The 27,954-nt window shown below is 40.5% G+C and overlaps 1 protein-coding gene across 1 annotated transcript; it reads left to right on the top strand.

Annotated features, from left to right (window-relative positions):
• Window positions 1-3,340: 3,340 nt before the first annotated feature.
• Window positions 3,341-10,029, top strand: DMRT2 (doublesex and mab-3 related transcription factor 2). Its single transcript, XM_083158325.1, has 3 exons — window positions 3,341-3,790; window positions 6,115-6,217; window positions 8,889-10,029. The coding sequence occupies exons 1-3, from the start codon at window positions 3,341-3,343 to the stop codon at window positions 9,908-9,910; spliced, it is 1,575 nt and encodes a 524-aa protein (XP_083014451.1). The 3' UTR covers window positions 9,911-10,029.
• The last annotated feature ends 17,925 nt before the right edge of the window (window positions 10,030-27,954 follow it).

Genomic DNA, 27,954 nt, shown 5'->3' with positions numbered 1-27,954 from the left:
GTCTGTGTGTTTCTACAGCGCAAGCTATACACACACAAATCAGCAATAACATTCACATCCAATACAAGACAAAAACATACATATAAAGATCAATATTTGAACTGCTGGCAATGTTGTCAATCACACACCATTATATCATGCTCTACTGTGTTACATTTAAATTGAATAATAAAAAAAGATATGGCAAGAAATACAGTAATCCACTAAATTTACCGTTTTATATACCCCATTTTTATTGATTCTGTTTTGCCACTGGTGTAATCTGTGACCGGTTTTTGCCTGTTAGTGATTGCTGGGTCTTATAGTTACACTAACTGCGGCATCACATCTTTATATATCACTGGTTTAATAGTGGAGTCATCTGAGTGAGGAAATAAATTCTGGTACTACAGTATGTAATGCTATTCACACCGACAATATGTGGCACACGTTGTATTTTCTCACATTTAAGTGAAGGACCAAGTCGCTGCTCATTCAATGAGGAATCCAGGGGTAAGTATAAACAAGGAAATTAGTTCCTATGGGGATAATACTGCTTATGTACGCCTCTACCTGTTGGCACTACCATGGCACAATCATGTTGTGGGCAACTGACTTGGCAGAGAGCCATTGTCCCATTAGAACTGTGACCAGCTGGCTCTGCTCCGCTCAGGAGTACAAGGAGCAGTTATTGCGAGTTTACTGTACACAAAGCGAGATTGTGGGCTGCTATGTTTTCTCTCGCTCAGATAACGATTATCTAAAGTTATTTCAGTTTTGGGAATGCAGTTTTGTGTTTTAACTGTATATAGAACCAACCTCTCCCTTTTATGTAAACGTGTTTTGCAGTCTGGGTTTTAAACTGGTGGTAATAAAAAACGAATACACTTTATAGTTTACATACATTGACTTAGAAATGTTTTAATCAATATAATATATTCTTTGTATACAAATAACAAATGATCATTAGTGTATATAGATTATGCTGATATGAGATGATTTCTGGTTTTATCCTTTTATATTTTAATTTATATTAAATATGAAACAATCACATTTGTTTATGATATTATTTAAGTCAATCACAATACAGCATACCTATATTCAGCATATATATATATACACAAGATAACGACATATTATATATATATATATATATATATATATATATATATATATATATATATATATATATATATATAAACGCCGTATGGTCATTTAATGGGCATGATTCTATATTTTCTCAGGTAAAATGGAAAAAGCACCTGAACTATCATTCTGTACTATCATTTTTTTTTATATATCATTTGATTGTATTTTAAACGTTTTCTGATATTTACATATTAGAAAAAATAAAAATAGTTATGACATTTAGGCTACAGAAATGACGACAATACCAAGATTATTAAAACTAAGATCTTTTAAATAAAGATGGCAAATACATATACTTGCTGTGTGTTACTTAAATATTAATAAATATGCTTCATTTACTGTATACAAAGAGTGTAAGTTTGTTTAAGGCATTCCTTGAGGTATTTTGCATTATGCTTATATATGAATGATGAAGTGACTTTAGGTTGTTGGTAAGGACAGATTTGCTGCAGAACAACTACAAACAAAATCAATAAATATAAGTTTTCCATTACGTTTTCAGTTGTGCTGTCATTGGTGTATATATAATTCGCATACATCGATAGCTGCAGACGGAACTACAACAGGTTGAGTAAAGTGTTCCAAACATACTCAGTAAAGTGTTTTGTTACCTTCCCTAAATATTATGTATTTGGCCAGCAAGATGAATCGTTTGGTTTTATTTCATTTTCTTTGTCGTTACTGTGGATTGCAATCTAGTGAGATGTTTACTATACAGTCTGAACAATATAAATACATTACTATTGTGTCCTTTCTATTTACCTCTATAACCTGACGATGACAGGAGGAGATAATAGAGGGGAGCCAGCCCCATAAAGAAAGTGACCATCACAAAAAAGCCACATCTAGCCCTCTGCAATAGTAAACAGCACAAGGCGTGGAGAGGGCGGGACTTTTGGATGGAGTAACCAATCATAGCCAATCGCCGTGGAGGCTGGTTTATCGGAGTTGGAGCATGGACTCTGGCTGTGCGGACTGTGAGCCCCAGCGAACTATTAAAGCGTGCAGCTCCCCCCTGAGCTAGCAGCCGGCGGGCACTTAGGGAGCAGCTCTCAGCACTGTCATGCCTATCTGAGCCTCCTCACCAGCCGGATCACTGCTATCACATGGATATAGGAGACACAAGGGACCACCAGGGCGCCCTGTAAGCAGAGGAGTTGTATAGCCCAGCGCAGGATCTACCCTCCTTGTGCTATTTGTCTGGAGGTCACCAACTTTGGATGCGTCTCTCCCAGCTGGTCTCTTCCAACGATTTAGGCTGCGGGTATGTAATCTTATATCATGTTATACATACTGTCCATGGGCTGTGCGGCTGCTGCACTCCTGTGGTCACATCTGTAGCCCTACTGTTTCTTGAGTCTTTAAAGTGTTATGCATAAGAACTGATAGTAATATGCGGACAATAGTCATACTGGTTGGTATCAGCATCACCCAGGCTGCCCAGCAATACAATGCCCGGGCATTATGCTCTTACTGTACATTGCAGTCTGCTTGTGCGGTATATATATATATATATATATATATATATATATATATATATATATATATATATATCGCTCTTGTGTATTCTTGGTTTTATCACTCGTTCTAATTGAATATCCATTGTATTCAGATAACACAGTAAGAGGCAGATAATCACGGCTCATTAGATACATGGATGTATTTAATAAAAGAAGGATGTACTAAGCAGAGGGTTACTGAATGTGACAATTATGGGTTTAGTATGAAGGTGTGCTATCAATCACCAGCCCTGACCTAATGACTTATCCATTACTGTAATTACTGCCAGTGTACAGTGCAGGGAGCAGCCGCACGGAGTATACATAACTAGAGAGAGAGAGATAGATAGATAGATAGATAGATAGATAGATCGTAATCTCACATGCAATGTTTAAACACAACTGAAGTGATAGATTTTTTTCATGAGATAAAATCTATTTAAAACAATGATTTATTTACTTGCTGGTAACACTAATATCACATACAGCGCACTGTGCACAGTGGATTATCACACTTACATAATGTGTTACCTGTACCCTGTGCACTGTATGCATGGCATGGCTGCACCAATGGGGAGATGAGATGGGCAGGGAAGTGATGACTGATGATAAGTGCCAGTCGGTGTGTAGCTGTCAGTGTAGGCTGCCTGGTGCTGATGCCCATACCTGTACATAGCAATAACCCCTGTGCATCTTCTCTCCACAGTAAGGACATGTACGAGATCAAGGCTGTCACCGTGCCCTCTGCTTCCCCCTCATCCTCTTCCCCGCACTCCTCATACTCATCCTCCTTGGCTGGAGACTCTGAGATAGACGTGGAGAGTTTGGAGCTGGAGGCAGATGAGCAGCCGGAGCAGGGCAGGATGGTAGGGCCGGAGGAAGAGGAGGATGAGGAGGAGGAGGAGGACCAGGACGGGAATGGACTCACACACACCAGGGAGGATCTCCAGCAGAAAGTGTCGGATAAAGGCGGAGAACAGAGGAAGCTGAGCAGGACCCCCAAGTGTGCCAGGTGCAGGAACCATGGTGTGGTGTCCTGCCTGAAGGGCCACAAGCGCTTCTGCCGCTGGCGGGACTGCCAATGTGCCAACTGCCTGCTGGTGGTGGAGAGGCAGAGAGTCATGGCAGCACAGGTGGCCCTGAGAAGACAGCAAGCCACAGAGGTAAGGATGCTCTCTGACCAGCCATGTGTATGGTGCCATGCCAGCCCTAGGCCTCTCCATGACAATGGCCCACCGCATTACTGCCCCATACCTACTGTACTATTTGAGTGTTGGCCACACATCTGCTCCTCATTGGTTTCGCATCTGTGTAACTGCTTGTGTTTTGCTGATGGAACTCGGCTAATAATGCAGAGCTGAAGCAGAGCTGATATATTCCATTAGTTTTGATCCAACTCAATTCACTTAAGTCAAATGATTTCATTATAAAAACACATCACCCAAAGAGTGACGTCCTGAGGAAAGTTCCTGGTGTTCACCACACACAAAAATGGGCTCTAGGTGGTCAATTTACTAATGCTTCTAAAAAATGAAAAGAGGTGATGTTGTCCATAACGGCCAATCACATTCTGGCTATCATTTCTGTATTGCACCCTAGAAAATAATAGAATCTGATTGGTTGTTATGGGCGACACCATCTCTTTTCACTTGTAGACGCTTTAGCAAATTTACTAAAGACCAGCAACAGCTAGCCAGGTTTATTACTACGGTGTTCCTGCCTACAGTGTACTCTGCAGATCAGCTGTCTGGGGCTAAATTGAAAAGTATTTGGTAACAACAGGGGGAATCCTTATTAGGTATAGTAAGCCCAGGATTTTGGGGTTCTAACCTATTCTAATCCTTTCTCTTTACACTCAAAATGTCAGTTTCTTTTTATGTTTAATGTAGCAGGGAATAACAAACGTAATTACTACAGGATGTAAATGGACCTAAACTTTGTGTTACAAAGTAAAATGACTTCTTTTGACTATTAGAACATAAAAATACTTAATTATTTTACTTAAGATAAAAAATGTGGTCATTTGTGAAATAAGTAGTTCTCATATGTAATTCATATATACAGATATGTCCTGTTACATCATTGCTCTGTAGGCTAGGCACACATGCCATCCGTTCGCTTCTATATGGCTGGTATGTATGGCAGCCTCCCATGGCATAGTGCAGGAGCATAGGCTGCACAGCAGTACCAGGGCACATCTGGAATAAAGGAACTGTGTTCCAAATATAATGATGTGCTGCGTGGTTTTGTTTCATTTTCATATAATGTTTAAATTCCTAAATGTACATGTTTTAAACCTATAAAAATCCAAAACATGTATTGTATGTATTTATTAGTTTTTTGTTGGATGCTAAAAATCGGAGGCCTAAATAAGCAATACAGTGATACAGAAACATTAAGTCAAACTGTGAGAATTTTCTTTTTGTATAAATAAACAGTGTAACCTCAGATCTCCGCACCTTGGTGTTGTGTTAGTTGTTGGGTCACATTAGGAACACATTACTGTTGTCTCTGCTGCTATAATGAGCGCAGCTGCGCTCTGACCAGTGACTGTGCTGTCCTGTGATATAGTGTGTCAGCAGGAGGCGTCTGCACTGCTATGACTCATAGAGACCCACTCGCATGCAGACCTATCTTCCGGCCCGCATATACAGTAGTATACTAATATATATACTGTGACGGGTGTATATAATGCACAAGCCTATGAGCAGTAACTGAGGAGACTGGCATTGCACCCCCACCCTGGCACCCTTCCACTATACTCTCACTAAGCCCTACTAATTATTCTGCCAAACATTCTAATTATCTATGCTGACAATAGTCACCCCAGCACCTTATCGGCATTCAATAAACCTGGCATAGGCTTAGATTGGCGTTCTATTGAAGACTGGATGTTGCCCAAAGCAACCAATCAGATTTTTCTTCTCATTTATTTAGCACCTTCTAGAAGATAATAGAATCTGAGCCCATAGCAACATCCCATCTACACTACAATTCCCATGTTAGTACATTCATCCCTAAGTCACCGAATCGGCACACGCTCAGCCTGGCAGTACCCTGACAGCCGGGGCATATTGCTGCTGTACCAGGGATTGTCCTGTTCTGCCAGACCTGACCTCAGCAGAAAGTCCGCAGTGACCTGTTGCAGAAAAATGTCCTTTGTTTCCATCTAAACAGTGACAGGAGATTGGGTAAAAACCGGAATCCTTATTTTGTGTCCAACCTCATAAATATCCACTTGTTCGTTTTATGGTGTTTGCAGTGGGATGAGTCGCTGGTTGTCTCCTGATCGGAGGATAACAGGTTCACATTTAAAACACAATCTAGATTTAAATGAACAAAGATAAATATTTAGATTTTGTGAACACGTCCCAATGAGTTCATGTTATTATTCTGCCTAGCTATGCGTGTATATAATATATAAGGGTGCTATGTTGTATCAATGTTACATTGTAACACTATATATTTATCATGTTCTTTGCTGCAGGATAAGAAAGGACTTACTGGGAAACACAATATAACAGAGAGGAAAACGGTCTACCAGCGACACATAAGAACCCCCAGCTTGCTGGCTAAGAGTATATTGGAAGGTAATATTACAACCATCATCCCTTTCACATAAAATGGAAAAAAGCATCTAAGCCGTGTAATTCATTTTCCACCATACTGTACTATCTGTTTTATTTTCCTCCCACTGCTGGAGGTATGTTGCTGCGTGGGAATGATATGAGACGCTGTCTGTACGCGGAGCCTTTGCGCACACGGCGCAATTGCGATTAGCGCACGTTACGCTCCTCTAGCTATTAATCCCCGTCCTCTTGGACTGTACTGTATGTCATAACATATCATACCACACGGGGTTTATAAATGCAAATTTAATACGACTAATACAATATATTTGGATAGTGCAATTTTTCAGGGGTTAAATGTAATTGTTTAACACGTAAGAGCAAATATATGAAAATATACAGATTCTTGCTAAATTGCTACGTAGAATGTACTAATCACGTAATAATATGTAAAGCAATCAATACGGCAATACGGAACCATTGTATGGTAATACAGGTTGCAGGAGATTGCAGTTTACAGTACAAACAGATCAACGCAGCACAATTATAAGATGTGTTGTTAGCTAACACATGAAACCATTATTTGGCGAGACATGAAGGGTAAATACAAGGTTATTAACTCTCCCACTTCTGTGCAGCACATGCTTCTGCAGGTCAAAGGGTTAACTGTAAAACATTTCCATTAAATATATGTAGCGAAATGGCTTGGATTGGGGTCAGATACTATAAAGTTATCCAGATACACAAATCTGATTTTTCCTGAATGATCTGTGACATAAAATCGAGCAAATCTGTGTTAGACGTTGTGCACTATAGATCCGACTTTTAACCAGCATTAAATAAAACTTTATATTGTAGATAAGCCAATGGCTCCAATACATGCATTTAAATGAGCAAGACACGATCTGCAGGTTTTCAAAACTTTGGTTTAAAGCGTAAAAAGTTTTGCATCGTATTTTACTTGCAAATATCTGTCAAACGTGTGTCTCACTTTCTCCATATTCTGATGGGATTTATAAACAAATACAAGGATTTTGCATGATAATGGAAAAGGGAAACGTCCACTTTTTTCGTAGAAGAAAAAAAAAAAAACAATCCGTAGGGAGTCTCATCTCACTCGTGGGTAGTGTCGATTCAGTGAATTTAACCCTCTGGCTTAAAAGGATCATTTTAATGTTCTGTGTGTTCAGACAGCAGTCACAGGATGCATTGTACCTCATTTATATTTCCTCCATCTCCAGACATCACGTTCTGCACTGTTTTTCCTCTTACATTTCCTCTTTTTCTCTTAACTGTCTTGTCTCTTTTTTTCTCTTCTAGTTCGAGTCTCCTCTCTCTCATCTCTTTGTACATTGATCTGCCTCTAGGAAATATACGTGCCATCATTTCTAGGTATAGCTATCTTCTTATAATAATATAGGTGTCACACTATAGTATGACACCTATATTAATATTATTATTATTATCATCATCATCCTTTATTAAATGGTGCTACAAGTGGCACCCAGCAGCTTACAAAGTACATTAACAGTATGAAAAAAAAGTAACTTTCAGTACAAAACATTGCAGAACATAGATATGGTTTATAAGCATTTCTGGGATAGCAGTCCCAAAACCTAATACCCCTTTTCCACTAGCAAAAATAACCTGGGATTTTGCGAGGGGACGCACAATAGCCTGTTTTTTTGCTAGTAAAAATCCCAGTCCGAGTGTCCCAGCAATCCAACCGGTGTAAATGCCTGGGTTGGACCCCAGATGCTCCCCGGTCCATGGGTAGTGGAGACACGTAACTTGGGTGTAGATTTATTAAGCTCGGTGAAGTGATAAAGTGTCTGTTTTTTATCACCGGCCAATCAGCTCCTACCTGTTATTTTTCAAACCAAGCCTGTAACTTCACAGTTAGGAGCTGATTGGCCGGTGATAAAGCACCATGCACATCATCACTTCACCGAGCTTAAAAAAACTGCCCCTCGGGTCGATGTGACCCGGGTCTTGTTCACTGCAATGTAAAAGCTGCCGCTGCGTGATGCTCTCATCTCCCAGCACCTCCCCGGCCCTGCCTTCCGATGACATCATCAGCCCGGAATTATGCCAGGTCGGGGCGCTAGAGGGAAAGGGTTTGCAAGCAAGGGTCCGAGTGAGACCCAGCCTGTATAGTGGAAAAGGGGTATTAATAAGCAGTGGAGCAGCTAAAACCCAAAGGTTAGGTGCTGTTGTTGGCAGTGTTGAGGGTGTGATGGTATAAATCCAGAAAGGTATAAGTGCACGAGTCCTGCAAATACATACTGCATCTAGGTGGTCTCTCTCAGTCCATGTTATAATATCTGCACTAGTGTACTGAATAATCCACTATACTGTACTAGCTTTAACATTTACATAATTACTATTATTATTATTATTATTATTATTATTATGATATAATATGTACAATGAACTCTTGAGCAATCATTTATTCCATTGTTATTTTGTCCTCCACTATCATAGATTTATGGATGCAAATTAATAATAAATATTTGATACTTATATTTAATATAAATATATTTATCAGCAATGCGGATGGATTAAGGTTGTCCTGCTTCGTAGAAAGCCTTTCAATGGACTTTTAGAGAATATAAATGATTTGGTGAAATTATAAAATTTGCCTTTGGTTGGCATCCATGCAACCCATTTAATAAATAAATTCTGCTTTCAGGTTATCGACCTATGCCAACTGATTCTTACATGGGGCCAAACCCTTCACTGCCAGCCCCTGTGAGTGACAGGATGAGGAAGAGGCGGGCCTTTGCCGATAAGGAGCTGGAGAACATTATGCTGGAGAGGGAATATAAAGAGAGAGAGATGCTAGAGGCCTCTCAGGCTGCCAATCTTTTCCTGCCCAGCCGCATGGTACATGCCACAGAGTACAATTCCTACAAAACTGCCTATGGTAACCCACAGGTTGATGCCCCCAAGAAAGACTTATGCAGTTACCTGCCAACTTGTCTTGATCTCACCATGCAATATTCAGGATCGGGAAATGTGGAGCTAATTTCTTCTAATGTAAGTGTGGCCACAACATACAGACAATACCCTGTCCCCTCCAGGTTCTTGGTTTGGCCAAAGAATGGTCCAATCACTGATGCTCTTCTTTACCAACAGTGTCTATTAAATGCCACAGCTATGCAGGCACTGAAACCTGGGACAAATTGGGACTCAAAATCCAGCCCAATGATTGAATGCCAGTCACTAGAACAGGACCTGGTACCACCCAAACTGGAAACCCAAATGTTACACCCACAACATTTGAAACAGGACACTGGAGAAAGGTCTGCATTTTCTCCCCCAAAGAGGAACTTCTCACAGCTATCTGGCAAGGACCACTTGTCTCAGCCAGAGAGCCTCATGAACAAGATCAGTAAGGAAGCAGCTAAACAGCCCCTGTCTTTAAAGTACAGTCCCTTCCACTCATTATTTCAGCAGGCACATCTTGAGAAGTCATTGTCAGAGCTTAAAACCTCTTGTACCAAAGACCCCTACGAAGAGCCTACAAAGAAATTCAGAGAATGTTCATCCAAAGAAAACCAGACATACAAATTAACTATTGATAGGTACAATAAGGACTTTTTCTTAGGCAAAGAAACAGGATCAAAACTTTCAGTTACCGAACCCTTACCGTTTTCTGTGGAATCAATCCTCAAGATGCCGTCAACCACAGCACAGCGTTCCAGTGAGTAACATTCCTCACACCAGTGGCTACTGGATTAGCTACTGGGAGCCACTAGAATTCCGTCATAAAGCAATCATCCATGGGATGCACACAGTCTTTTTATACAGTGTAAGAATATACATTTGCATGTTGCTTCTCTTTTGTACAAATGACAATATTTAAATGTAAAAAGTATGATCTGCAATTGTAAAGTATTGAATATGAAACGATATATAAATATATAAATATATAAATAATAATAAAAAAAATGGTTAAATATTTATTTACATGTTCATATGATATTTGATTATCTATTTACCAACATCTTTGTGTCACAATGGCCTGTAAACCAACACCACTGATTCACAATAGGACATTAATTACAGTTGTCAGATACGCATTAAACAAAGGGCACTTGGATCTGCAGAAGTTTCCACAGACTGTTTAATTTTCATTGTTACTTTTCAATTCAGCAGCATAATTGCAAAATGTAAAGGCAATCTTATACCCCTTTCACATCGCACTTTTAAAACGGTATATTGCCGTTTTTTTTTTCCATTTTAAAACGTTTAAGGCTGCAATGTGAAAGTGCCAGAGTTGATTTACCGGTTAAAGTTAACCGGTATTTCAACACGGTTAAAAAGCAGAGTCCTACACGTTTTAAAGCCGTTTTTTTGGCAGTTTGAACAGCTCTATTTCAATGGCTTGAAACGTGTCCCTTGGGGGTTAAACGGGTTGAATGTTTGAATGGTAATAAATTATTATTAAAACGGTTTTCACCTGCAATGTGAAAGGTCTCAAGGCTCAGACCCGTTTTAAAGTCCCATTTAAGAATACCGTGTCATTACCCATTTCTGCAATGTGAAAGCAGTATCACTTGAATAATCTGTCGGTTTTTTGGGTAATTTTTCAAGATATTAAGTCATGTTCCTACATATGCACAGTACCATGGCCACAGCACACTGAATGTGTAATTAAGGTACATTCCTAAATGTAGGTGTGCTGGAACCTTCATCATTATAGCAGCTAGTTGTCCTTGAGCTTTGCATTAAATACAGTACATGATAAAGAGAGAGAGAGAGAGAAAGAGGGAGAGAAAAATATAGAGAGAGAAAAAAAAAGAGAGAGAGAAAAAAAGAGAGAGAAAGAGAGAGAGAGAGCATTGCTAGATTTGTACTGTAAAATTCCTTCTTCATCCATTGAGAGCAAATGCTGTTACTTTACACCAGTGGTAGCCAACTCCAGTCCTTGAGAGCTACCAACAGTTTCCAGACAACCTAGCTGCTGCACAGGTGCACTCATTATTCACTAACACATTTTCAAATATCCACAGGTGGAGCTAATAACTTCACTTGTGATTCTGTGAGGAGATCTGGAAAACATTAACTTGGTAGCTCTCGAGGACTGGAGTTGGCTACCCCAGCTTTACACCATTTAAACATCTATGCATTTGTACATGTAAATGTGTGTACTGATAAATGTTCAACAGGACATCCGGTGTGTCTCTCTTTGTCCTCTTATATTTTTCACATGGATTCCAGTTCAGTCTATTGTGTAATGTATTAGATATAGCCTTAAATCATATATGTAGATGTAACCAGAAAATTCTTGGACTGAATCCCCATGTAAGTACATACACACACACACACACACACACACACACACACACACACACACACACACACACACACACACACGCATACTGAACAAAAAGTGTAAATTCTGATCAATTCCCCATCGCACATTTCTGTGTAAAATGTTGATGAGTTGTAACTAAAAGATGATTAATATTATTATGAAAATAATTATAATTAATAATAATTATAATAAAAGACACAAGTACACACATGAACAATGGTGGGACACAGAGGCATGACAATGCAATGTAACAATACATTGCATAATTGTACACACTAAACAATCCACTCTGTGATGGTGCAATGTATCATTACATGCTGCACATAACAACATCATCCATGTAATCGTCCCATCGGACATAGAACACATTCAATGGGATGACAGTGAATGACGGATTGGAAATACACATGTTATGATGGTTGGACAGATTGGTTGAAGGTGCCAATATTGTATAGTGTGTACCCAGCTTTAGGGTTCTAGATCACCAGCTACTTTCCAAAAGTGGCACTGCAACAACTGTGTTTTATATCTCTTCTAGGCAACCCTTAATACCTTCACTGAACATGCAGAACAGAAAATGTACAGCTGGCAATAATTCATTCATTTACAGTCAACCACCTATCATAGCACATAAAATAAAGAAAGTGTATAGCTTAGAGTAATTCATTGATATACGGGTAGTCACATATCATAGTCACACTGCATATATGAGATTAATGGTTTCCAACTTTGAGATATAGCAGCACATGATAAATGTTGTTTACACAAATCATAGGCAGCTCTTATTATGAGTAACATATCCATTTCACTCTGATAAGATCAGTGGCTGTGCTGGGATACAAAGAATCTCTGCACTGTTTTTGGGCTCCTCTACTCTGGTATATATCTTTAGTTAAGTGACAATATGAATATTATACCCCTTTCAGACAGAAAAGTTTGAAAATCCCGGCAAATACACAGCATTTCAAATGCTGTGTCATTTTGCCGGGAGCAGCCTGACCCCCCTTCACACAGAAGAACAAATTACCGGGTTGAACATTTCTACCCGGTTATTTGCAGAATAACACGGGTATTTCTTCTGTGTGAAAGGGTCAACACAGGTCAATAATCCTGTGTCCTCGACCCTGGTCAATTCCAGGGTCGGAGACATGGGATTTACGACACGGGTGTGCCCTTTCACACAGAAAAAGGACCTGTGTTATTCACAAAATTACCGGGTAGAATTGCATCACCCGGTAATTTCGCATTCTGTCTGAAAGGGGTATTAGTGTTCTGTAAATACTAGCTACATACCAGCTGGAAAATCTACTTACTCAATACTGTATGTAATTCTGTTATAAATACATTATTGAAACTCTTTTATGGTTGGTTATTAAAAATAATAATAATAATAATGATCAAAATAAACATAATATTAATAATAATAATTATAATAATATTTATTATTAATATATATATATATATATATATATATATATATATATATTGCAAATATATTACACAGTGTATTACAGGTAGTGATCCTTAACATCAGTACCTATCACAGGGCGAGTGTACAGTCTGTGTTAACTACACAGAAACACTAACAATGCTTAGCAATACGCTTTCACATTAGTAGAGAAACAAAAGTATAACAAACAGTAGTCAGTGGGACCCTGTGCTTTACTTTGTCTGTTACCGTATATACTCGAGTATAAGCCGAGTTTTTCAGCACATTTTTTGTGCTGAAAAAACCCAACTCGGCTTATACTCGAGTGAGGGTTACCTTGCAGGGACACAGGGAGAAGGGAGGACGCAGCTGCCACTGCCGGAAGTGCCGGCCGGGATGTGCGACAGCCGGGACGCGTAAAACAGCACGCCCACTATTAAGAACAGGCCGCACACAGCCCAGACCAGCAGCAACCTCCGTGGGAGCCCGCCTCCCTTCCGCCCACCTCCCGCAGCACGTCGGTCGGGGTGACAAAGATGCTGGAGCATCTTCTCACTGGCCTGCTCTTCCTGGGGCTCAGACTGCCTGCGCTTCACACCGTCTTGGACATGGACGTCGGCTGTTGTCTCCTGTGCCAGGTGGGTGCTGCCGGAATCTGTTCTCTTAGTGCTGCTGATCCCTATGTCAGGGAGATGGAGGGGACTGACCCACCTACTGTCCCCAGCTGGGCTCTGCTTCCTGCCCTGTGCCCCAGGGGTCTACTGTGGTGCCTCTAATCTAGTCCACTGTCTGCCTCTAGTCCTGGTGCTGGGTACCCCCTCTAGTCCCTCAAGGTGTAAGGTACCCTCTACTCTGTCCCTGATACTGGACCCTCAGTGGGTACTGGTCCTCTGTCCCTAGTGCTGGACGTGCTATCACACCTGCCTGGATGCTTTCTTCCTCCATGTGGTCCCTCACTGTGCAGTTTCTGGGTACTGTGGCCCCTTGGGTCCCCCTCACACAGCTGCAGCCTGAGCTTCCCACCCTTCCAGGGGTCAACAGAGCCTCCCCTAGGCTTATACTCGGGTCAATGATTTTCCCCAGGTTTTTGGGGTAAAATTAGGGGCCTCGGCTTATATTCGGGTCGGCTTATACTCGAGTATATACGGTACTTATTTTCAACAATGCTTGCAAATAATTACACACCTTAACTTTTTGTGTTTTTGCTGTGTTACCTGCTCCACTTAAAGCTCTTGTTTTTATATCCCCCCCCCCTATAATGTCAGGATTTATAGCATGTCATCACCCCCATAGTGATACTCTGCACATAGCTATAACATCTATTTTCTAGGATGCAACATCGCGCAAATATATGTTACTAGTTAAAAGCGCATCACAATGACGGTTTAGTCCCATCGGCTCCTATGTCCAGTCTCTGTCTTCCAAGCTCCCTCTGTCCATATCCAGGAAGTTTGAAACATATCATTTTGGTTTCACTTTCTGTTAAGTAAATTGGTCCCTCAAGTAGCCTCTATTCGTCACTGGCAGTACTTCACCTCAAAAAGGGTGAGACTTTAGCCTTTATATATTGTAATGTATCAGACTGAATGAGAATGTATTAATATATTCCAATTATAAAAACAAAAGTAATTAAAATAGACTGAGTAATAACAGATACATGTCAGTGCACAGGGTACTAGAGCCTGCCTTACACCTCAATACCTAGGTTTGCGAATTGCACAGGTAAGTCTATTTCACGGTTGCCTACCCTCCCGGAATGACGTGATCGCTTCATTAAAACCCCGCTCCCCGCAGTGCAATGCATAAAATACCAGCATTGCATGTTGGGGCGGTGGCTAAATGACGTGATCGCTCTAGCAAACTGGTCATTACGCCCGTGGCTCTGCGACTTTTCCTCCTCGATTTGGCCCCGCCCCCCTGCCATACTTGGCTGGCTGCCCTCTCCGGAGAGGGCAGCCAGAAAGTCGGCAACCATGGTCTATTTACTTTTATTGTGCAAAAGTAACTACAACCATCCCTGAACTCATTTTAATAAAGGCCGCAGATTGAAAGATATCAGATCCTTTACATAAGGACGTAACAAGTGTATTTTTGATACGCATTTTGCACACTATGGGTGAAATGTAATAGGATAAGAGATTCAGAAAGTGAAAGATTTGGTAAGAAATCTCCAGGTTTTTTTAAAGCGGCAATCATTTACACTGCAAAGCCAGTTTGATTTTGCAGTGTAAATTATTTTTCTTACCAATTTCTCTTAATTTCTTACCAAATCTCTCACTTTCTGAATCTCTCTTATTAAGGAATTTCCCCCCTCTACTCCCCAGGCATAACTTATATGGGGCAAAATACATATTAAATAACAAGTTCACTAAAGTGTGCCTAATATACTAATGCATTAAAAGTGACAGGTTTTTGTTATTTTGAAAGCCAAACTGCTCAGTTTAGATTACAAGAACATTAATATCTACAATGCATGAAGGCATAAGTGAAAGGCCCAAATGTTATAATTTATTGCATATTAAATTTGTGCCACATTCTTTTGTCATTTTTACCACAGAAATATTTTTAGGTTTTAATTTTATATACTATTAAGTTCAGCAAATTTCACTCTACCCGTTTAACTCCACAATTACTGTACATCATATTGCGTTTCTGTGTAGAGAGGGAATCTAAGCAGAAATTATGGACATTGTCAGACATTTCACTGATAAGTTATTGTAAAATGCCAATGTCAGATTGGACTAAATATGATCAAGCATATACAAAAGGGTTTTCTACAAAGATGGTCTTTCCTTCATTCAAATGCTCAATCACAGAGGGCGGAATGTATTAATATACATCGCCGCCCTTCGCCTAACAACCGCCACGATGCTGCCGCATATGTACTAACATATGCGGCTAGCATCTGGTTGCAGTGACGGAGACCCCCGCGATACCTGTGATGTGGTCTGCGGGGAACTCCGTCACCTCCCGGCGGCTGCCAGCGTCCCCCTGCGTCTCCTCCTCCCCCCTGAAGCCGGATGTCCTCCCGGCTGTGACACCTGGGGGAAGAGGAGATCAAAGGAGGATGGGGGGGGGGCGCGAGGACAGCGGGCGGTGAAAGAAGCCCATAGGCTTCTATAGGGTATCGGCGATACCCTGCCTAGCGAAAACGGGGCAGACGGGTATTGATACATAGGAAAATGCGGTAAAACAGGTGTTTTACCACATTTTCCCGTTGGTACATCCCGCCCCTTATGACAACATACATCTGAGCAAAAGCAAAAAACCATATGCTGCTGCAGTGCTTACTGTGCAGAGAATACAGGACCATAAAATTGCACAGTAGTTACACATTCTGTCCCTCCTGCTTCTAACGGGTATGGGTCATTGGGTTGACCAATATTAGATCGACATGGCTCAGGTCGACACAGGAAATAGTTCGACATGGATGTAAGTTCAATACAAGCATTAGATCGACAATGGCTAGGTCGACAGTCAAAAGGTCGACATTGTTTTTCACTTTTTATGTCTCGAATGTCGACATGGTCACATGGACACCACATCGGCGCACCGCGGCCCCTCGCTTGGCTTGCTGCGCTCTGCATGGCACAGTGCTTCACTGCACTCGGCATACTATACCATTCTCCCTCCACACCCTAGTTAATGGTAGGGCATGAAATACCGCCTGTCGTCACATGTCGGTTAAAAGAAAAAAAAGGAAAAACCATTTTCCATCCATGTTGTCTTTAGGCATGTCAACCTATTTCAGGTTGACCTTCAGTGGCCGACCCACTGTATGTCAACCTTTTTATGTATACGATTGTATACCAACTAACATGTAACATTTTCTCTACTGCTTCTTTTAGTTTCAAATTTGAACACACTCATGGCGTAAATTGTAAATAGATAAATGTCATTGTAAACCATAAAAAAATAAATACATAAATGGAGAAACACAAAAACAAAATAGTTATTTGTAACAAACCAACCTTATGGGGTATATGTAAGGTTTGTAGAGTCTGAGTTTGCTGAAGGTGCAGGATACCAGCTGAACTCTGAAGTCTTTTATGGGCGCAGTGCTGCAGGCGGTTTGCGGTTCCTTCAGCAGCCACCACGCTGCACCACCCATGATAATGCAGTGGTAGAAAAGGGGAGCATTATACTAGGGGGTAAAACAGGGGTGTAAGGTAGTCTCATTTTCTTTACTCTTTGCACTGGGAGCCAAATTGTGTAGAAACGACCCTAATTGTGCAAACATTTTGTGTAACTTAATATTATCTGAGGCTCACAGCGGCAACCTAGCAATCTGGTGTAAATGTAGATAATTAGAATACAAATACACACTGTATACAAGAACACATTTACAATATGTGGCCAGTGTTACAATTTTCTGATCATCATTTTTCTGGCTTCAGAACTCACAGCAAACTTTTCGAAAACCATATCAGAGAAAATCATATTATTAATAAATGTATTTCTATTTGTCAGCTCTTATATACATACATATAGTGTTAGAGCTAGTTTTGTATGTATTCTGATGGAAAGAGGCTAGGGTGCATGATTCATCTTTGACCTGCAATCTAATAGGACTTTTTCCATTCCATAGTGTCAATACACTCAGCAATTTAATGCATCACTGCATCTACAAGTTTTTACAAGAAACATGTTTTCTTTTCAAAGGAAACTGAATCTTTTATTTAAAAAACACAAGTTGACTTAATATGTAGTGGAAAAGTAATCTGCACAAATGGGATTATGTTGTAATTCACTTATACCCCTTTTACACCAACGAAAAACCCAGGTCGGACCCAGGTCGGACCCAGGTCAGTGTTGGTGTAAATGGGACCAACCCAGGTCCATTGACACTGGTCTCCTACCCAGGTCCTGACCAGGGTTGAACACTGGTCGGACCTGGGTCGTGAGCGGTGTAAATGATCCCAACCCAGGTCTGGACATCTGGCTAGTGCTGAAAGGATACCAGAAGCACGGGACGCCTTTCCGTAAGTCAGTACCATGCATTCCACAGTGCATTGTAGCAGCAGAAGACAGCAACCCGTGCGGACAGTGCACACAGGCTGCTACCTGGCACTCCACAGGTGGACCTGCCACAACCCTTTCTGGCACTAGGATGCAGCGCTGTCAGGCAGTAGTCGGACCAAGAGCTTAAAGGAGGAGGGTGCGTGATGTGCCTCCCACTCCAGTGACTCCATTTTTTAAGGGATATATACTCTACCTACAGAAATCATTTATGTTTGTTTTGGGGGGGCTGGAGGGAGGGGTATGGATTGTATGGTCGACCTAAAGATTGTCGACAGTCATAAGGTTGACATGCTGCAAGGTGGACATGTGTCTAGGTCGAAATGGGATAAGATCAACAGGTCATTAGGTCGACACAAGCATTAGGTCGACATGGTCTAGGTCGACAGTCAAAAGGTCAACATGGGGTTTTTCACTGTTTTTTTTTTTACCCAAATGTCGACATAGTCGACATGGACACAGTTTTAAGTGTCCATGCACCCGGCCCCCTTTTTTTTTCTCCCACAATGCCCCAGTGCAGTGATGGCTAACCTTGACACTCCAGCTGTTGTTGAACTACACATCCCAGCATGCCCTGCATCAGTTTTAGCATGGCCAAATAGTAAAACTGTAGCAGGGCATGCTGGGATGTGTAGTTCAATAACAGCTGGAGTGTCAAGGTTAGCCATCACTGCACTAGTGGATATTAGGGCATGAAATACCGCTTGTCGGTATATGTCGGCTCATTAGACAGTGAAAAATCCTATGCCGACCTAATGCTTGAGTCGACCTAATGACCTGTTGACCTTGTCCCATGTGGACCTTGCAGTATGTCGACCTAGTGGTGTCGACCTAATGACTGTCGACCATCTTTAGGTCGACCAACTGACTGCTGCTGCAGGGGCAGAGGACTGGGGGGAGCACATGGGTGATGCTGCACTTTTATACCGCTATGTGCGCTTCATCACTGAATATAACTTTTTGAAAAAATATTTTGCTAAATAAACCAACCAACATTTTTCAATGCTAACTTTTCATGTCTTTTAATTTTTATTTAAATCATTGAGGGAAGGTTGGCTGGCAGTTTATCAGTCCGAAAATTGACATTTTTAATGTCATCCATAGGGAAAAGCAGGGCTGACCCAGGTTCAGTGTAAATGCTGCAGACCCAGGTCCGACCCAGGTTGAAGTGCTGTGTAAATGGGGTATGAAGCAGGGTACGACCCTGGAAACTTCCGTGTTCAAAGACCAGGGTCCGACCAGGGATTTTGGTGTAAAAGGGGTATTAGTGACCAGTTTGCAACAAAATGTGGTGATATAAATGAATGAGAGGATGATAATACAGACTCTTCTCTATGGATGTGAAAAATCTAAGCAGATTTTATTACTCAAATGATAAAGCAGCAATCCCTGGAGAAAAAAAAAAGTTTTTTTTTTCTTTTTAGTGGAAGGCTAGAAGAAGCAGCCTTGTATACCCCTTTTACACCGCCACAAAAACCCCGGTCAGTGGCAGGTCAGACCTGGGTCAGTGGCAGTGTAAATGGGTCAATCTTTGTCCCTTTACACAGGACTTCAACCTGACCTGGTTTGAACACAGCTAGGACCTGGTTAGAGGGTAGTGTAAACGGGTATGCTGGGTCACTCGACCGGGCTCCCGTTTACATAAATGGGGAATTTAAGGGGCAGACTAGATGGGCCAAATGGTTCTTATCTGCCGTCAAATTCTGTTTCTATGTTTCCAAGCCCAACCTCCGGACCGCAGCGATTGGTGGTTCCCCGCGCTTGGAGATGATGTCATCTCCAAGTGCTGGCTAAGGAACTGTCTCTGCCGGGGGGAAGGGGTGCAGGAGGGGCAGCCGCCGGTGTAAAAGGGACCAAGTGAGTGCATGAAACTGGGCCCAAAAACCCAGGTGCGACCGGCATTTTGGTGTAAAAAGAGTATTTTTGAAACTTCGACCGTTTTTTACTAAAAAAGATGACTCAACCCATTAAATGTGTTACCCAAAGTCTCATCAGTGAAACTTTTTTTGAGATAATGCTGAATTTAACAAAATCAATGCAAAATGTTTATTTCTAAAATTACCTACTTTTATGCCCTGACTGCCAAGGAATAGGCAATCAACAACAATAAAGCATAAGAAGACTCATACTTAAATTCAAATTTAGGTTTTATATTAATGGTGAACTAATGATGACAACATATTTGTAACCTTAATCATACAAAGCCATCAATTCCCAAAATTATGATGATTCAGCAAATTTGAAAGACAAAATTCTAAAGCTACAAATTCTACTAAGGGCACGTGGTCTAGTATGTGTCTTGTAGTACTTCTCCTCTACCAGCAGTGAGGGTTGCTAGTCATAATTGTAGCTAGCTTTGTATTTTCCTGTGAAATTATTATGAGCATCAGTTACAGATTCCCTACCAGAACAATCAACATGTACATCATCAATAATGCCATCTGGTTTGTCAAGTCATTCATATTTTTTTGAAAAATACAGTTATGCCTTTCCATATGTTGGGTCATAGCTGACATTCCAAGCTTTGTTACCTGACGACACTACTGACCCTTTGTACCCGTTACACGCACTTAGCCCCTGCTGTGTCATCCATGTCCTCATAAAATCCAAGTTGATGCATTTCAGCTTTGAATGGGTAAACTTCCTTGTGAACAATACTCTGTCATCTACATCTTTCATTCTCAGGAGACTTGAGAAAGTGTTTTACAAAATCTATCAAAAACTATATTGATGTACTTCCCCAGCTATTAAGAGACATATTATATGATGCAAAATGAGGATTAAAGCAGACTCCTCTTCATATATTTGCTGTAAATTAAACTGCCAAAAGTTCCGTATCTTTATGTGGATATAATCTATAGGTCATATTGTTTAAGATTTCCAAAGGTATTATGTAATTTAGTTTTAATTTATTTCAGAATTAAGATATTTTAGAAGATTTAAGTAGCAAAATATACAGTAGGATCATTGCTTATTTTATTTATAAATAGTGGTCGGGAAAGGTCAGCAAATAACAAAGACAACCATGGGGAAAATATTCACAAAGTAACAATGTTCTGATACTTTCATTGCAAAAACTTATATAACTAAACTGAAATTAAAAATAATGCCGGGCTCCATGAGCAATAACAGATGGGGGGGGGGGGGGGGGGGGGGGGGAGTATGGGGGGAACAGAGGGAGTGGTAGGGCTCACTATCTAGAATAAGCATGGAAAGAGCCCAATTTAATTTGGTAGGGAAGGGTTGTTTATGAGGTCCAAGTGGCTGATAATTTGTTTGGGGGCATTGGGGCAGATGTATTAAGCCTGCAGAAGAGATAAAGTGGTGGCAAGTGGAGATAAAGTGGAAAGAGATAAAGCACCAGCCAATCATCTGTGTTTGAAATATGACAGTTGGGATTTGAATGACTGGTGCGTTATCGCCAGGCTTAATACATCTGCCCCATTATGAGGAATGATTGTGATATATTTCTGGTGGTTTATTTGCCAAATTATCTTTGTAGTGGAAATAGGGAATTTGGATTCTACTTTTTCCAGAACAGTAATCTGATATTTCATGGTGCATAGGATATGAGTGATTATCTTTTGTATTCCTTTGGGGTTGTCTTGTGACAAGGCTCCAAGTATCGGAACAGGAATCAGGTATGATATCTGTACATATGTAATAGCATGAACTAAACAACAGGTTTCCTAAAATGAAAAAGTGGGAGAAGATCCCAATGGAATATATCATTGACCATGAAGACTAGGTCAGGTTCAGAGTTAACAGAACCTTAATTTGCATTAGAATAATCAGAAATATATTTTAGATATTTTATAGCTGACACCTCATACCTAAGTGGTTAGACTCTATGTATCCAAATACATCTCCGTTACTTTTGCATCAGAGTATGATGCAAAGGACTCATGTCTCATCTGTGCCAAAATAGCCCTTTTTATATAAGGAAACCTTAATTCATGGTATACAAATGTGCCAAATTGCAATTATTTACTGATGAAGACTTTATTTGGTGGTATATATAAATCATCACAGTGAAGGAATATTGGAACTCCTTATGCCATGTCTCATTTTAGTATGTATGAAACCTTTTATGTCCTTTGATGGTGTATCATCTTACAAAAGCTACCTTGTAGGACATCTTTCCCACATAATGTAAATATGAAGCGGTGAATAAATCCCGGGTTATATTACTTACAAGGTACAAGATTCTAATTCTTGTCTTCAGACCATTTTGTTTTCTCTTTTTGTTTGAAGTGGTTTTCAGCTCTGAAGGGGTCTTCTGGTGTAACATACCAAGAAGGAAAGAAACAGCATCTAGTAGGCAGTAGGGATGGTGTAATGGTTATCATTACTGCCTCACAGGTCATACTGTAGGTACAATTCCCACCATATTCTCCCTGTGCTTGTGTGGGTTGACTCCGGTTTCCTCTCACAATCTAAAAATATCATAGTAGGTCAATTGGCTCCCAACACAAAAAATTAACCCTAGAATGAATGTATGTGTGTAAACATGAGGTACGGAATATAGATTGTAAGCTTCACTGGAGAATAAGTAAAAACAAATAAGAAAGCTAAAATAAGTAATGAATGTACAGCAATTTCTAAAGCAACTATTTAATGCTGTTAAATAACACTTTTTGAAATTGTTCCTACAGGGTTCTCTGAATCAACCAGACCACAGGGTTTGGACACTATAGGATAAAATTGTACTGTGCTGCCAACAGATTTCGTCTAAACCAGTCTTTGTGCTAATTTGCTTCATGGTGTTTCATGCTTATTTCCCCAGAGAGAGCAGAAATATATAGGAAGGTATATACCTACTCTGATCCATCAGATGTTGCTAATTTATCACATGAAGTGAAAAGCAAGTTATCTCAGTGATCTAATCAGTAGCTAGTATTCCCAATTGACTAATTATGGATACCTACACATGTATTATTGCACAGATTGAGCTCTAATCCTGACTGTCATGGACCATAACAACTAATAAAGGAAGGGCCGAAGCCTTTAAAAGTGATAAAGTGTAGAGTCATCTAAGTACCAGCCAATCAGCTCCTATCTGTCATGATACATGCAGGGTTTGCAAAATGAAAGGAGCTGATTGGTTGGTACTTTATCAATCTCCGCTATAACTTTGCAAGGCTTAGTACACCTGGCCCAAAGTGAGTTACAACATAGTTTTACACACAGTTTTGAAAATACCTCATATCTCTGGCATCCCAGTTGAGGCACAAGAGGGTAGCCTGTTTGGGTTTCAGATAGTGGTGGGAGTTGTCATGTTTGACCACAAATCTGATTTGCACAAGTTAAAATGTCCTAAGGCAGCACGGATGGTGCAATGGCTAGCATTACAGCCTCACAGTGCTTAGGCCATGGGTTCGATTCCCACCATGGCTCTAACTGTGCGGAGTTTGTATATTCTCCCCGTACTGGTGTGGGTTTACTCCGGGTACTCTGGTTTCCTCCCACAATCCAAAAATGTACTGGTAGGTTAATTGGCTCCTAACAAAATTAACCCTAGAATGTCTGTGTGTGCGTGTTAATGTGGTAGAGAACATAGATTGTAAGCTCCACTGGGGCAGGGACTGATGTGAATGTTCAAATATTCTCTGTGTGTGCTATATGGAAACCTGTTAATAAATAAATCAAATGAAGTACCTTTATGGCCCAAGATTTATGCCCTCATTGGTGCCCTGAATGTTGAAGCAGCTTTAAAAACCTGAAGAAAAAAAATTGAGTGTACAAACCATGTACAACATTTCCTATTATGCTCCGGATTACTTCCCTGTATAACAAACCTTTGGCCCTTTGACCTCATTCTCCGAAAATTCCCATGGTCTCAACTGTACTGAATCACTGGCTTCAACTGATCTGATTTACTGATAATCCCCGGACTCTCAAGTGTACTGAACTTTTGGCTTTAACTCTGACCATGTTCTCTGATTATTTCCTGGCTTCCATGTCCTGAACGTCCAGTTCTTTTTTTAGTCCAGATCACCATATACTACCCCCACAAGGTCCACTGGAGAACAGATGTAGAACATTTGATAGCAGATGCTGATGCTTGTGTTGCTTCCAGTCTTTTGAGTTCTATCGGGAATAAACCAATACTACAAACTTGTGGTAAGATCTTTTACAGTGTTACTCATCACTGGTAGGATCAGTCCCCATGTGACCATCTTGAGATCTACCAATATTGTAAAAAATACTTATTTAGGTGTTTATTTACTAAGATGGGAGTTCTATTGAATATGAAGGGTGAAATGCAATAGAATGAGAGATCCAGAAAGTGAGAGATTTGTTAAAAATCTCCAGTTTTTTTAAAGCGGCAATCATTTACACTGCAAAATCAAACTGGTTTTGCAGTGTAAATGATTGCCGCTTTAAAAAACCCTGAAGATTTCTTACCAAATCTCTCACTTTCTGGATCTCTCATTCTATTAAATTTCACCCGGAATGTTGCTATGAGCAACCTATCAGATTCAATCTATTATCTTCTAGAAGGAGCTAAATAAATAATAAATAGATTCTTATTGTTTGCTATACACAGCATCCCATCTCAATAGAACTCCCATCTTAGTAAATAAACCCCTTAAGGCTCCCATACACTATGCGATTTTGGGCCGATTCCATGCGATTTCGGCACTTGGGCCGATAAATCGTGTGAAATCGTCCCAAAATCGCATGCGTGTGACATTTGATCCGATGCGCAGTCCCTTGCGCATCGGACCGGATCAGGAGGTCGGACGTTCAGCATGTACGATCACGTCCGACCTCCTGCAGCGGGCAGGGAGGCGGGCAGCAGCGGCTCTGAAATTACCTCCTGCAGCAGGGGGGTGCCGGTGACAGTGCGGTGGGCGGCGGTAATAATCTGCGTGCTGTCACTGTGCAGCGGGCTGGCAGTAGCGTCTCTGGGTGCAGTGGGTGATGCCGGTGACAGTGGGGCGGGCGGCGGTGATAATCAGCATGCTGTCACTCAGCGCCGAGCGGGCGGGCAGCGGCGGCTATTACATCTTTAAAATAACGTCAAATGACTATCCGGCTTCTGATTGGCTGAGATTGCGCACTCTCAGCCAATCAGCGGCCGCTGATTGGCTGAGAGTGCTCTATCTCAGCCAATCAGAAGCCAGATAGTCATTTGACGTTATTTTAAAGATGTAATAGCCGCCGCTGCCTAGGACAAGCCTAGGACAAGTCGGCCAAATGTATGGGGGCCTTTAGACTTTTACATTCTGAAATTCATGCTGAAGAGAACTGGCTCAAATTGTCTTATTATAAACACAGCCTTTCATCATTGGAATATTTATAAAAATCAAAAAATAACTGAGATACACACTCATATTCATACCACTAATAATTACTATGCAGTCTCTGGGTCAACAATGTCTAGGTTAACAGTCACTTGGATGACCACTAATGGTCGACAGGGACTAGGTCGGCACCTAAGAATTACAAAAGGTTCCTTACTCGCTGAGAGTGGCTATACAGCCAAATCACAGTTTTGCAAGGTCCCCGGCGCTCTATATAGGGTTAATAAGACCACACTGTGGTGTTCAATTAAATAATTGTCAGCTGCTGCATACGACACCTGTGGGATTGCCTCAACCCACAACAAGGAGTAGCAAAAATGAATCTAGGGGGTTGGTGTGTAATTGCGCTGCTGACAATTTATTTATAAAAATTAACACTCATATTGCGGGACAATTGTGCAGATAAATGAATGGAGGACACACTGCTTGTATGGTACAAATGTTTATATGTAAAAAGATATAAAAAAGCTCACAGTATACAGTACATGAAAAAATTACACATATGAAAATAAGCAAAAATAAGGAAATAAAAAAAATATATATAAACAATAAAAATTATTATAATAGGCTGTAGGAATATGTACCATATAATAGGGAATTAAAAATTGGACTGGACGTGTAGTTTGGGAGCTCCGCTTTTAGAATGTGCTTCAAATAAATTTATAGCAACATCTGTAGGTATCCATAAGTTTTTGTTAATAGTTGATTAGTGGGTTAATGTCCAAAGATAGTTATTGTTAGTAATGTGGAGAATTAGTAGGCTGGATGGATGGTCAAATTAGCATGTGGGTTACATGCATCCAGAAATTATTAGCCAAGTAATACGGGTACTTGCGTTAGTGCAATAATGCAGAGCGGGGCTCTGGTTGTATCGCACCCCTTGGTGACAAGTCGTCCGCTGGTTGCTCCTGATAGAGGGGGCGGCTGGAATAGATCCTGTGTAGAGCGCTTCAATGCGCCGACAGCCAGCGCTATCTCCTCCGGCAGCAGGAGCGTCCAAATAGTGCAGACGCTGTGGATGATGTCTGGGCGTGAGCCCTGCGGGGTAACCGAGAGCTGGGGGATGCACAGCAGACTCGTAAGCGGCAGCGTGTAGCCCAGGTACGTCCCTATTCTGATGACGTCAACGCGTTTCGTCTCCTGAATCACCTGGAGACTTTCTCAAGACGGATAATTACTGTCAGTCCAGATTCTTATTTATAGGCAAAAGCCTGGGTTTATTAGTCCAATAATTCCATTTGCCCAATTAATCAAATAAAAACATAAATAAACTTATAAAGAATATCGAATATATATATCTGAAGCTTATGATAATATATTATTTCAGTTCATATAACCAGAAAGCAGTGTGTCCAATATCTTATCTCATATATAATCTAAAGGTATATTACCAGGGACCAATAATCAATTAATTGATTAATTAGAAGGTATTTTCTTATTCTTAGGACTATATTCCTAAGTATTCCAGAGGGTTTTATCTGATATTAATTCATATCGCACAAGAATATAAATATATCTGTCTACTAGCTTATGTCAATAGACAGTCTTATATAACTATATAATTACGCATGAAAGGAAAGGAACGAGATATATAACAATGTCCATATATAACACTTATAGATTTTCTAGGCTTCTTCAAATTAGAGTAGAAAAAATATATAGTATAGAATGGTAGAGAATAATTTACGATTTATCTATACCAAGACTCCGATAGGTGTGACATTCCATCGCACTCAAGACTAGGAGAACCAATCACAAAGTGCATCATACACCCTATGTAGGCAAGATTGCTTGTGTAAGCCCAAAAATAATAATAAAATAAAAAAAAATAGAAAAGTATAGGCGTTTGTATCCTTTCTTTTTCGTATATATATATATATATACATAGGCAAATAATGCAACTTTTTAAAGTTCGGTTTACCTTTGTGGGTGCAGCTTTTCTATTAGCACAACACATACTGTACAACATACAGTATACTACAGATTAGTGAAATTTTACCCGTCAAGCACACCTTTGGGTACTCTACTGCAGATTTCTGAAAGTCAGGCAGTGCACACAAGAGCATAATTACAGAGGGCTTGATTCAGAGTTGAAAGTAAATAGGGCATATGTTACTTCAAAGAAGAGAGGATTAAATACATGTATATAGTTGTATGCTTCCCGAGCTACAACTGCCCCATGTGTAAGCTTGGATTGCTACTAGTAGTAACTATCAGTGTGCACTTTCACCTCAATACTGTGCGCAGAAGATATTCCTAGATACACACGCATTTTCACTTATATCCAAGTGAGTGAGTGAGTGAGTGAGTGAGTGAGTCAATGCTTCGCTTATGTGACAACACACTATTACTGAACAGTTCCAACTTTTCACGTAAAATGTGAATGTGATGGAACTCTGCATCACCCATTTATTGCACATCCTCAGATTTTCTGCATGGGCTGTGTGATAACACGCATGAGAAGCTCCGCAAACAATTAGTGCATATCTTGAGAGGTTTCCCTGTACCACTTTTATGCCTGGGGCCATTCCCGACTATTGCCTTTGTGTCTTTAGTTTGTACTTAATAATGATTTTTCTAGTGCAAAAACCTGCCTTCTTTTGTTTCCAAATTCAAGAAGGTTGTGTTTTCTTGTTTAAGACAGTTTTCCTCAGTTTATGGACAGCTTTGTGTGACT

Source organism: Crinia signifera, chromosome 1, assembly GCF_055691185.1.
Source record: "Crinia signifera chromosome 1, ASM5569118v1, whole genome shotgun sequence".
NCBI classification, from domain to species: Eukaryota; Metazoa; Chordata; class Amphibia; order Anura; family Myobatrachidae; genus Crinia; species Crinia signifera.
This window is presented reverse-complemented; position numbering and strand designations above follow the sequence as displayed.

Bases quoted from the DNA above. Each gene is read 5' to 3' on its own strand.
- DMRT2 (XM_083158325.1), top strand. From the start codon at position 3,341: ATGTACGAGATCAAGGCTGTCACCGTGCCCTCTGCTTCCCCCTCATCC. The intron at 3,791-6,114 runs GTAAGGATGCTC...TCTTTGCTGCAG, and splicing joins GAAGACAGCAAGCCACAGAG to GATAAGAAAGGACTTACTGG. The intron at 6,218-8,888 runs GTAATATTACAA...TTCTGCTTTCAG, and splicing joins GGCTAAGAGTATATTGGAAG to GTTATCGACCTATGCCAACT.